The sequence below is a fragment of the Filicampus tigris genome, chromosome 18 (genome assembly GCF_054856515.1).
Source record: "Filicampus tigris isolate MCC_2025a chromosome 18, RoL_Ftig_1.0, whole genome shotgun sequence".
In the NCBI taxonomy this organism is placed as follows: domain Eukaryota; kingdom Metazoa; phylum Chordata; class Actinopteri; order Syngnathiformes; family Syngnathidae; genus Filicampus; species Filicampus tigris.
In genome coordinates, this window is record NC_141234.1 from 4,301,275 (window position 1) to 4,314,484 (window position 13,210).

General features: G+C 42.3%; 1 protein-coding gene across 2 annotated transcripts in view; it reads right to left on the minus strand.

Moving 5' to 3' along the window:
* The window catches only part of csmd2 (CUB and Sushi multiple domains 2), a 142,682-nt gene that overhangs the window by 29,898 nt on the left and 99,574 nt on the right, over positions 1-13,210 (minus strand). For both annotated transcript variants that reach the window (XR_015082016.1, XM_086013933.1), the window contains exons 34-47: positions 12,529-12,624; positions 11,735-11,938; positions 10,968-11,092; positions 9,257-9,353; positions 8,814-8,918; positions 8,550-8,668; positions 8,170-8,239; positions 6,801-6,917; positions 6,127-6,336; positions 4,915-5,103; positions 3,946-4,123; positions 2,894-3,039; positions 2,723-2,803; positions 1,719-1,832 (exon numbers count right to left, since the gene is read on the minus strand). Coding sequence is in view for 1 of the 2 variants with exons in the window: in XM_086013933.1 (XP_085870059.1) it covers positions 1,719-1,832; positions 2,723-2,803; positions 2,894-3,039; positions 3,946-4,123; positions 4,915-5,103; positions 6,127-6,336; positions 6,801-6,917; positions 8,170-8,239; positions 8,550-8,668; positions 8,814-8,918; positions 9,257-9,353; positions 10,968-11,092; positions 11,735-11,938; positions 12,529-12,624 (1,851 nt within the window). In the remaining variant the exon portion in view is untranslated. The remainder of the gene's footprint in view (positions 1-1,718; positions 1,833-2,722; positions 2,804-2,893; positions 3,040-3,945; positions 4,124-4,914; positions 5,104-6,126; positions 6,337-6,800; positions 6,918-8,169; positions 8,240-8,549; positions 8,669-8,813; positions 8,919-9,256; positions 9,354-10,967; positions 11,093-11,734; positions 11,939-12,528; positions 12,625-13,210) is intronic.

Below are 13,210 nucleotides of genomic sequence, written 5' to 3' on the forward strand. Positions count from 1 at the left end.
CAAGCATCATCCGCGGAGATGAAAGGTTCCACCAAACTGATATGAAGCTTTGGCACTATGACTGCAGGCTTGTGCAAAACCCATGGGAGTCTAAGATTTGGCCCAGCTGGAAGTACATGAATCCTTTTGAGGAAAAATATATAAGAGAACAACTGCACTGTGATATGATTATTACATTAGTCTAATTCCATTTACAATTGAGTTATTTTGTTTAACTACACTTAAAATGTCCATCCATCCATTATCTCCCGCTTATCCGAAGTCGGGTTGCGGAGGCAGCAGCTTCAGCAGGGAAGACTTCCCTCTCCCCAACAACATCTTCCAGCTCTTCCGGAAGGATCCCAAGGCGGTGGTACAGGGACCGGACAGCCCTTATCAGGGCGCTCTGTACCCCTTACTCCTGAAGCACCCCCTACAGAACTCCCCAAGGGACACGGTCGAACGCCTTCTCTAAGTCCACAAAACACATGTAGACTGGTTGGGCGAACTACCATGCACCTTCGAGGACCCTGCTGAGGGTGTAGAGCTGGTCCACTGTTCCACGGCCGGGACGAAAACCACATTGCTCCTCCTGAATCCGAGTATTCAACCTTCCGACGGACCCTCCTCTCCAGCACCCCTGAATAGATCTTGCCGGGGAGGCTCAGGAGTGTGATCCCTCTGTAATTGGAGCACACGCTCCGGTCCCCCTTCTTAAAAAGGGGGACCACCACCCCGGTCTGCCAATCCAGAGGCACTGTCCCCGATGTCCATGCGATGTTGTAGAGACGTGTCAACCATGACAGCCCCTCAACATCCAGAGCCTTTATGAACTCCGGGCGGATCTCATCCACCCCCGGGGCTTTCCGACCAAGGAACCCCGGTTACTTCAACCCCAGAGATAGGAGAGCCCACCTCAGAGTCTCCAGGCTCTGCTTCCTCAGTGGAAGGCGTGTCGGTGGAATTGAGGAGGTCTTCGAAGTATTCTCCCCACCGACCCACAACGTCCCGAGTTGAGGTCAGCAGCACCCCATCGCCACTATGAACAATGTTAATGGTGCACTGCTTCCCTTTCCTGAGACGTCGGATGGTGGACCAGAATTTCCTCAAAGCCGTCCGGAAGTCATTTTCCATGGCCTCCCCGAACTCCTCCCACACCTGAGTTTTTGCCACAGCAACCGCCAGAGCTGTATTCCGCTTGGCCAGCCGGTACCTGTCAGCTACCTCTGGGGTCCCGCAGGCCAAAAAGGCCCGATAGGACCCCTTCTTCAGCTGGAAAGCATCCCTCAGCGGGGTTCGGGGATCGCCGCCACGACAGGCACCGACCACCTTGCGGCCACAGCTCCGATCGGCCGCCTCAACAATGGAGCCACGAAACATGGTCCACTCGGACTGGATGTCCCCCTTAAAATGTTTAAAATACAATTAATCTTTTTTTTTTTTTTTCTTGAGGGGGAGCAGGTCGATAGTAATGCCTTGATTCTGCCCATTGCCTCTTTTTCATCATGTGGCATGAGGGTCTGTGACTTATTTAGAAGTTCCGTTAAATTCGGTTTATATTGTAAAATTAGGATTCCTGTGAACTCAGGCTCAACTAAAAGAAAAGAAAAGTAATGTTTCTAAAAGACAGCCACATTTATGTACAGCATCCTTTATCGTGTCTCGGCAGAGGCAAGTTATTTAGCACGTCGCACACCAGCTTCTGTCACAAACTCAGACAGTGGATCTGACTCACTCACCATCGCATGAGGGTGGAGGACCCTCAAACTCTAAGTGTGCCCCTAAGCGACAAGTGAGTATGTCGTTGCCACTTAGCTGGTAGCCTGGGATACACCTGTAGCGCACAATGTCACCTGGAGAGACAGAGGTGAAGGATGACTTTAATTGTGGGCCATACGGGAAGTGACAGAGCATTGAAAATGATTACTGTGAGGCAAAATGTCAATCAGACAGTAGTAATCACTATCATCTGAGCAAATCATGAGTAGAAGGATGAGTCGCAGTTTTGAGGGGAAATTTATTTTTGCAAAAACCGAGACCAAGAACAATACAGGTCAGACTCGTGCCCAAAATCCCATTCCCTAATCGTATTGACAGCAGCAAACTAGTTCCGTTTGGACTCGAAACATCCACTGCAAGCTACGGAAAAGTGTTTCTTTTTAGTTTAAAATGCCTGACTTTAACTAAAATCCTTTGTCGCATTGTGGACAAAAGTACAATCCTGGTCGTTTATTGCGCCTTTTAGTGCTGTAATAAAAAATCCTTGTAGCAGATGCTGCATGCTAAAGAAGGTGGCGGTAAGGCACCAAAATTATTTGCCAACCGCCAAACTAAAGTAGAAGAAGAAATGAAGAAGTCATAGTTTTGGCAACTAATGCATGACGTAACACTGGTTTAGCATGTGGCATCTGACACAAGGATTTATTATATACAGCATCAGCCACAAAAACGGACTAGGATTAGACCTTGGCCACAATGGAACGTGGGATTCAAGTTAAAATAGGCCATTTTAAAAGAAAAAGAAAAACTTTTCCTAAATTATAAGAGCAAGTTTCTAATCCAACCGGAACTCGTTTGCTGCCCTCAACATGATTAGGGAGGGGATTTTGGGTGCCAAACCGAGTTGATATATACAAGTTGTATCTGAGTATCAGTCACAGGACCAGCCAAACTATGAAAAAAGTGATTTGGCCAAAATACGGTCCAAGTAATCAATGTCATATACATAATTTTGAACTGTTACCTATTTTAAACTCTTTGCTTGCCATCAGGATCTCTGCATTGGGAATGATGTTGGGAGGCAGACAGAACTGCAGCCTATAAGCTTTATTGACAAAAAAAGAACAAAATAATGAGGGAAACCAAACCTCTGTTACATGAAAGAGGATGTACTGTGACTTGAAAGGGAACCTACCTTGATAGTCGATATGAAACAATCCACCTTTCTCTGTGTTACTCCGAAAACGGATCAGGACTTGATTTGATGTGCTCCTAGGAGGGTCGTTGGGCTCTCCATCAGTGAACACACCTAGTTTCCTTGCTGTTTCTTGTGGGCCATCCCTAAAGACAACAAAGCCTTATCAGAGAGTATGAAATATTACAACGCACGACAGGAAGGTAAACACTGCATCTGAGCACGGAATGAGTGATCTGAATTGGACTGTGGATACTAACTAGCATCCGATGGGAATGTCTTTGGAAACTGTGGCCCAATTGGAGCTGTCCCTTGACGTAGCAATGGCCGATTAAGCCAGCTCCCGGAATTATACCACAACCATTCAGCTTAAAAACCATCTGTCTTTGGCTGTCAGAGTGGGCATGGGAGATTACAAGCAGCTCTGGAAATGGCTGGCTAGGGACTGCTGCCTGACTGCACTCCGGCCAAGTTACCATTACGAGGCCCATTTCCTTGGCTCAGTAGTTCAGTGGCTAGATACACAAGGGTGGCAAGTTGAAACTGGGGAACATGACAGTCCACATCTTGGCTCTATGGGAGCTTAAAAGAAAAATAAATCCGGTAGGGCCATTTATAAAAAAAGCAACAACACAGTAGAGAAATTGCTTTCGACTCATTTTCGCCAAACAACTTGGTGATAAAAAAGCTCAATTGAGGTAAAATCTGCACAGTATAACATTTGATAAGTACTTAAATCAGCACGTGGGTGGAAAATTTACCAGAATCGATTGGGTTTGTCATGCAGTTATCATATTGCCAGGTTGGCTGGCAATCAAAATGAAACATGAGGTTTCTCCTGTGCTTTGAGCAGAGTGGATGAGCTATGACTGGAAAGCTTCATGCATGCAAAATCCCGTCTTTGGTTGTACATACGATAATGGCCAGCCATGCATTATAGAGGTTATAAAACAACACAAAACAAATTCAAAAACAGACAAAACAAACCAAAACATGGTTGCACCATGTCCTTTCTTTGAATTATCAAAAGCGTCACCAAAGTTATTCCGTACCAAACAGTTATGAAGTCGTGCGGGCCGTGAACATGAAGTAGTGTGAAGTTGAGCTTGATTCCAAAGCCAGGAGCCACAGTGATCAACCAGGAGCAGTCAGCAGAGTTGAGGTATTCTTCTGGGTAGCGTGGAGAGAAGATGGTCCCATTGTCGGATGTGATGTTTCCACCGCAAGGCACTGCGATATAGGAGTTAGGAACAAGTATAAAATGGCCAGGAATTCATCATAATTACAATGAAAGCTGTAGCAAAGCAGGTTTCAGCTCGAGATTCATAAGTAAACCCATGCTAGTGGCGAAGAGAGAGACCAAACATCAGCTAACTGAAGATGTAAAGGTTACAATGTCAACAATTGATATCGAACACATATTAGGGGAAACACCACTCAAACGAGTGAACCTAACATTCCCTCTGACACGCAAACCTTATATTTAACAACCATGAAGGAGGACTTTTCACAGTAATCACAGTCGTTTAGATGCCTAAAGTAGCCGAAACAAGCAGTTCAGAAGAACAACACACCCTCGGATGCGTATATGTATAAAATCATTCCCAAAGTTAATATTGCTTTATCTTGTGTTTCTCAGAGGCCCTGAGGGTAGCGTGTCTGTGTGTGTTCATATCATTCAGCTACCTGATGTGTAACAGCAGAGACCTCTCAGCTAGCATCTCATCTGTCAGATGAGTTATCGATCAGACTGATTAAAAGCTGGACGCCTCATAGAATTGCTCTCTACAAAAGCTTGGAACCAACCTGCTTATGACTGACAGTCAGAGAGAGCGTGTTAACTTGAAACAGAGCTTGAAAATGGAATTGTAATTGCTCCAAACACAAAATATGAGTTAAAAACATGGCTCACTTTATATTCTTTTTATTTGTGTTCATTAGTCCTTTCGCAAAAAGCAATGTCAATGTTCCAATCTACCATAAGGGCAGAGTAGACAAATTTTACATTGTTTTTAACCTACCTTCACAACGAGGGAAAGGATTATCCCAATTACGGGTTGTGCCGTGTTCGCAGGTGAGGATGGAATGTCCAACCAGCTGGTATCCAGGCAGACACTCAAAGGATATGGACTGGCCCACATTGTAGCCAGCACCCACTACTACCCCATAGCGGAAAGGTTCTGGATCTGGGCACTCCTGTAGTTCATAAGCTGTGGGCAAGACAAGTGCAAAAATGTTGCACTTCGAAATATATCGAGATACGTATCAAATTCTCTTTTATTGGAGGGATATATCTTAGAAGGAAAAGTTAAATATATACATATATATTAGGAGTGTAACGGTACACGTGGGTGTATTAATACGTTTCGGTATGGCATGTTCGGTTCGGTCCACTTAGCGCGACCTTACGCACGGGCACTATTGACTGTTGCATGCGGGAGAGGAGAGTGGCGGATATATGGTTCCTCCCTGTCAAAGTCCCGAGAGAGCAGCAGGCATGTGTGTTTGAAATAGTGTTAGTAAACAGCTCCCTTTTCTCCCCTTTGGATACTAATGTGGAGCCGTGCTTAAGCCTCAAAGAGCCAGAATGTAAATATGACAGAAGAAATTGATTTCTATGGATCACAGATTCCCTATTGTAGGAGATAACTCATGGAAATGCTGCAATCGGGGGTATTTGCAAATACAATGCTTGATTTATATCGTAATTTACATATAATTATGTAAACATGCATTGCTATTTTTCGATACGCCAAAGTTTGTAGAATCAAACACAAAAATACATGCCCGTAGCAGTTGTAGCTATGGTAATATGTCAAAAGACATTTTCCAATAAGTGATCGACAGTTTGGTATAAAGTGATTAAAAACCTATAATGCACAACTCATTTGACACTGATATTACCACATTAATTTGATGGAATGAGGGAAGAGAAATTATGACAGTATTCTGCCTTTACAAGTCATTATTCATCATTGTGACTTTGGTTTTATGACGATTTTATAATTTCCCAGACAAATAGCTTCGGCTAAACTAAACTGAAGTGATTATGGGTTATATCAAGCTCTGCAGCAGAAATTGACTCTGAGTCCAAGTCATTTCCACAATTAGCAAAAATTAATCCCGGTGATTAAATCATTTATAATATGAACTGCATATTAAAGCAGACCGTTTGAAAAAAAGGGCTATACTCTTGCATGAAGCCTAAGTTCATCGACATGAAGGTCACTTACCTTGGTACTCGAACCTGAACCCTGGTTTGTTCTGTGAATGGTCGCTGTGGAAATAAACGGTAGTCTCATGTGAGGTGGTTAGCAGCGAAGAAGGAACATTCTGCCCGCTGAATCGTCCAATGACGGCACTCGTGTCCAGGGGTCCGTTGCGTATTTCAAGGAAATCGTGGTTGGCTTCAGTGGAGAAATTGAGAAACTGTATGTGGGCTCCTGGTCAGAAGAGAACACAATTGACCATTATTTCGTACACGTACACTGTGATCGATGAATACTCAGATAATCATCAACTCCCACACAAATTGAAGTGCATAAGCTGGACCTGAGCCATTTGCAGTCAGATTTATAAAAAATAACTAATGACTGCTTCTGCTCATCATCATTGTCTCAGGGCGATTAGGGCATTGAATGCGCATATTACCGTAATGGTCTGTTGAATGACCCCCATTGTTTTATGTTTTCTTTCATTCAGAAAGCGTACTCATGAATGAAGTCTTCTCCACTGACTGTTCCAAGTGGAAAAGAAAAGAGTAATTAAAAAGGGCTAATATCACAAGCCGAAGAAAACTGTTCGGTCTCACATCGCTCAGGGCCAAATTGTGATATTTAATATAGTTTTGGCAAAATTCGATAGTTTTGAGCAATTTTAAACGCTTTTAGGAGTGCCTGATTCTTACCGTAACCAACAGGCAGGTAGATTCTCCATGTGCAGTCACTGTTGCTAGGATAGTTGCCAGGGAAACCAGGGCTGAGTATCATGCCCTCCATCTCCTCACGAATTCCTCCACATTGGGCTAGTGGGAGTCAGCGAGAGCATTAGTGCGAACAGAATAACTTAAATAAAATAAAATAAATACATTCCGAAATATAGAGCAGGAATTCATTGATCAACACACAAATTACTATTTGTCTCATCCAGCATCACCTATTACAGAAACAAATGTTTTCGGTTAGTAACAGTACTGTTAATTAACTGTAACATAAAATTCACATTGGGTGGTCTACTAAATTAGTTAAGCACTGTAAGTTGGAAGCGTTGCATTATGGGTTTTTTTAATCGCAATGTCATAGTGGCACATCATGCATATCTTGCCATTTTTTCAGTGTTTCTTTCATCTTAAACCACCGGTGGATACAATTTCCTTGACTAAAATCCAGGACGAAGACTCAAAATAGTTTGAAATAAAACTGATGATGGTATCAAGAAAGATGAAAAGAAAAGCCCTGAAATAAGACACAAAAAAAGATGAAAGGACGTTAAACTGATGTTAAAAGCATCAGCTGACTAAAGCAGAAAAAAGTGAGTAGTCCTGGAAGTGGTGAGGGAAAAAAAGAATTGTGAGGAGGAAGGGGAAAATAAATGAGAAAAACAGCCTACTTAAGACAAAGGAGGGAGTCACCCCAGAGGAAAAAAAAATGTGGGTGGTATACCATTATTTTTCTCTCAGGAATAAATAATGGCGCCATTTTGTATGCTGTATGGAAGGTTGTAAAAAGTAAATGTGGATGTATGACTTTACCAGATTTCAAGTAATTGTTGGCTAAGATGGAAATTGTTTTGCGAAGCACTCTCACATGATTCATTGGATTAATTAGTGATTCTCAACCATATATAAATATATATAAATAAATAAATATATATATATATATAATATATGCGGTATATATGGGTGCCGTGGAGAGAGAGATAGAGCAACACTGGATGAAATAACTTCAAATGTCGCAACTCAGTCTGTTGTCTTCTCTTTTGTGGGTACTCTTTTGGGGGTACAGAGAGTATCAACCCATTGATTTGCGCTACCCTGAGGGATCAGCATAAGACAAAACTTGTTCCCCTTGAATTTGAAGTGACGACGTAAAGTCATAGATGCCACAGTGCCAAGATCGCAAGCCTTAAAAGTGAGGTCTTGGCCTTGTAGCACTTTAAATAATCATCTGGGGAGCAAAGGGAGAGAATGATCCCTGAGGAAAAGTTGTCAGACCATAGAACAAGGCCAGAAGGATGGGGGAAGAATGCGGTAGCACATAAGAAACTGTGTTTATTACCAATGCACAGAGGCGGAGGGTAGTTCCATCTTCGGACAGTTCCAGGCATACAGGTGATATGCGAATTCCCCTTCAAGGTACACCATGGGCAGAAACAAAGTGGAAAATGCAACAAACTGGCCGTGAATTAATTTGCATTCATTCACATTTGGTGGCTCTAATTGTTTGGAGCAGCTGCCTGTTGTCTTCAAACGACTTCATGCAGAGACTAAATGACTAAATCTATCTGAGGTGACAAAGATCGATGCAGAAGGAGAACGACAACTGTATCAAAATAATGATTGCAAGGAGGTGCGAATTTGCCTTCTCTGTACGGTAACTGCAATTGAGATTTAACACATACAGCTGAGCAAAATAATCAGTGTGCTTGATGATTTTACCTGTAGGCTGTATCCAGGTTCACACTGAAAAGACACCACGTTATTCATCTGAAGACGCTCCCCTATCTTAACGGCATTCATAGGAATGACTGGTTCGGGACAGCTGGTCAGTGACACAGCTGAAGGGATAAAAGATGAAAATAAGCTCAGCATTCAATGTCAAATGACCCACCGGCGAAATTTAGCCAGCCAGTGAGTTATAAAAAATACAAACAATGGATTTCATAGATGTCTTTGAGGTGTTGGTGAGTTACATCAACATACTTTTGTATTCCAGTCTGAATCCAGCGGCAGACACGCTAATATCGGAGAAAAAGTGAAGGTATAGTTGGTTGGAAGTACTGTTGAGGAGAGCTGGAACTGTGGTGCCTTGGGGAGAAAATAAATCAGAGGTATTTAGTGATCCTATCTCTGGCTTACACTGACCATGACTAACTGCTTGAGTTAGTTACAAATAGCTCAAATGCTGGTTTTCTAGCATTTGCGTTTTTTCCTCTCAGGGAAAAAAAAAGACTATTACCTCTTGCTATAAAAGGACGATTAATAAAGTCCCCTTGTATCAATAAACTCCACCGACAAAAATGTGCGACAATAATATTTGTATTGAGAATAACGATCGACACAAACATATGTTTTTGTTGAGAAATCACCAGCGTGATAGAAGGAAAAACTGAAAAAACACAGCTACAAGCCAATTCAAGTAATACCTGAGAAACTTCCAAGCAAGGTGTCAGTGTTGTCGCCTCCATCAAACACCTCCAACGAGTCCCAGTTCTGTTCTGTGACAAAGCTGATGACTTGGATCTGAGGGAAGCAGAGCAAAAAAGAGTGCAGCAAGTGTTTGCAAACAATTAGGAAAAGTTCGGATGGCTGCCCTGGAAAACTCAGCATTCACAAAAATTGCATTTTAGCGGTTGTTTTCGTAAACTTGAAGCCTTGTGTAACTAGCTCACCGGGAGATAAAATGCAGTCAACTGAATGTAATGCATTAAAACTGTTGTGTGTTGTAAATCGAAACACACTGGTTACATATATTAAGCAAGTAACTTGTTTTCGTGCTATGACATACATTCTATTTAAAACGTGTCTAAGTAAGACAGTTACCCACATTTAGCTAAGAATGTCCATGTTACCTCATTCTTCTCGCATTTTGTCATCTCTCTGAGCTAGGTCTTCTTCAACTGATGGTTATAGATTGTTTACAGGCCAATTCATGTGCGGACAAGGAGCTAGCTGTGGCATATCTTGAAGAGTTGAGGACGGAGATCACACACTGAACTTTTATTGGAAGGTCACAGAAAATGCGCCGGTAGGCAGTTAACTTCTGTGACTTTTCTTGATTGAGACCACCCCAATCTTATAATGTGCACTTGGCCCGCAATCGTAAAAGGCAATATAGCTGTAATACTGCAGCAAACAAAAACAACAAATCTAGATTATCCACCCAGTTGAAGTTTCTTTGGTTTGACAAACTTAACTTTAACTAGAGCCGCATATAAACACAGAATATAAATGTTTGACTCTTGCATCAGCCATATTGCAATCAATGTCTGTGTATGCGGATTCATGACTGAAAAATACCCTTTTGTGTGTCTCTGTAAGACATGAAAAATGGACGAAGACAATGAAAACGGGGACAATGAACCAGGAAGACAACAGATGAGAGGATTATATTACAGAGTATGGAGGCAGAATAGCAAACGCCCGAAATTGGCACATCACCTTTTCAAAGCACAATGTCAGTGAGGGAAATGTAGGCCTGTGGATGGGAAGGCTTTGAAAAAGGCAACACACACACACACACACACACACAGAGCTGATGTGTGTAGTACAATGATATTAAGGGTGTTGTGTCATATTTCTGACCCACAGACATTCAGATGGGGTGGTGGGAGCTAATAGCTAAGGGACAGAACTGAGGTCATTAGCCACAGCAGCTAAACTGTACGCCAAGAACCTTTCCATCTGGCAGAACCCCAAAGGACTACGCGACAAAGTCCTGCAAAGACGACTAAGTGAGGGAATACACGAATACACATTTATCACAGGTGCAATCTAATCCAATCCGATTCATCTATTTGCAAAATCAGCCTGTTTTAGCGTTTATAAACGTTCCTCCTGCTTTACATATAGAACTGCAATTAGAATACTACTCAGTAGTTCTTGATTAGCGCTTGGTCAGCTAATTACACACTGCCACGTGTGTGCAGTGGTCAGGGCATTACAGGACAATGGTAAATACACAACATGAATGAAAGGTTGACGTAAATAATGGAAAATACAATTTCAAATGTAATTATATTCTGCTGATGGGTCTTGATGGATTGTTTGCTTATCTACTTGCCGGATATTTTCACCTTTTTTTTATGCAGGAAACTGTTCATGACCCTCAGCTCCAAGTATAAATACAATACAAACCTGGATTCCTGATCCCTCCGGAACCGTAATCTTCCAGACACAGTTGAGGCTGTTGAGGTAAGGCTCTGGAAACCCAGGTGATAAAATGGTGCCGGTACGATGGGTAAGATTAGCTCCACATGGAACTGCGGAAGAGAGCAGCATATTTAGTATTGTAAAAATATAAATCAAATATATATTAAATATTAAATATATAAATATATATGAATAAAAATATATATTAAAGAAAAAACGTGTGTTTCCCAAGTTTTAACTTAAGTGCCATTTGACATTTATTCAAGTGTCACGATTGAAGGTGCATAAACTGTGCCAGGAGCTATTCCTGATACAGGAATGCAATAAATAAAACTCCATTCACAAAGCTCAATTTTAATGTGATTTGGGGTGCTACTTGCAGAATTATCAAGTCACATACCACACTGAATAGTCTTCAAACAAACATCTGGTGGGCGCATCTGTTACAGCTTCCTGGGTGTGTGCGCGCATGTGTGTAGGTGCATGTGGATGGGATGCTCCATTTTCAAACATGTGGACTTGTCAATGCTTTTTTTGTTGGGCTTTACTTATGAACTGCCTGCCACCTGCGTGCTGCATGGCTGAATATTCGATGTACGGGTAATGGCTTCCAGCACAAATCTGTGTCAGGTTAGCACAAGGCTCACACACAAGAGAACTTGAGAGAGAAAGGAAGAAAGAAAGGTGTGTGTGTGTGTAGGAGTGTGTGGGTGTGTGTTTGTGTGTGTCTTTGTACAAGATCCATGTCCTACCTATGCAGCTGGGGATGGAGCTGTTCCACTGTGCCAGCGCATTGGGCACTGTCAAACATTCAATGGCGGCTGATCCCTCGAGCACATAACCTGGGCTGCACTCAAAGCGAATCACAGCGCCAACAGCAAAATTGTTGCCCATTCGTCTGCCATTCCGGGGCTCGGGGACCGAACTGCACTGGGTTGCACTGGTCCGTGGCACAGCTTTGTAGAGCAAGAGAAAGACCATTAAAGGTTACATGTGCATGCCTAAAAAATATATATATTACACTTTTCCCGACTGAACATGCTAAATATATTTCGGGATTACTCCAATGGAGTAAGTCCAAAAGATTCAGAATGTTGACAAACGGGCGTATGTTTAAGGGCTGCAAATAGCATTTTGGTTTTCTTGAGGGAATAGCAAAATATTTGCCATATTTTCAGAGTATAAGGCACACTTAAAATCCTTTAACTGTAGTAAAAATCAATGGTACGCCTTATTATCAGATATGCCTTATGTATGGATGTCTAATTGAAGTTGAAGAAAGTTTAAATCATTTGCTGTGCTGATTTGTTTCACTTAATTTGCAGTACTGCGCCTTATAACCCTGTGCACATTATAACCCAGTGTGCCCTATATATGGGCATTTCAAAAAACAGATCTGTTCATTGAGACTGCACCTTATAACCTGGTGAGCCTCATAGTCCGAAAAATATGGTAAATCGAAACAAAGTCAATATTGCATAACTATTACTTGGATGTTGAAGAGCAAATATGTGCGCCGGCACCTGCGTCATATACACTCACTCACCCTGGTAGACCAGGTGGAATCCCTTCGAGCTGGATTGGCCTTTCGAGGTGAAGCGTATCTGGATTTGGTTGGTTGTCGCCAATGGCAATGACTCGCCTGAGATAGAGGGTGAAAAAAAACAATTTGCACTGTTACAAACTAAGTGCCCTGAGTGAACACTGTATATGCGTGGGCGCAGCACAATCTCATCTCTCCTGGTTTCACCCGGGTGAGTGTGAAATACAGAATGCAATTCATGCTCTGGGTTTATCACCTAGACTGTGCTTGGTTTTGGGCCATGTCGACATTACTTAAAGGACATTCTACACATTCAGGAGGGGTTTAAATGTCACCTGAGCCATGGCTCACTAGCAGGCCACCTGTCCAAAATCAAGCTGCGCTCTGACCATTTGCATACAGGGCTAATTGAACCATTGAGAACTAGAGTATCCTGAAAACACATAATTACACATACAGATACAGTATTTGAATATTTTTTTGGACAGAAAGCAAAAAAAAAAACCTACAAAAAAAACAACATTTTTCCCATTATCTCAAATGGCCCACAACATCTTAATTAAACCCCTGTGATGTTTCGACAGAGATGGGAGGCGCCGAACATGATATCATGCTTGAGCATCTTTGCCGCTCAGTCTTTGGTGCTCAAGCTGCTGACTGCCCCTCGGCGGAGGATCTCATTACA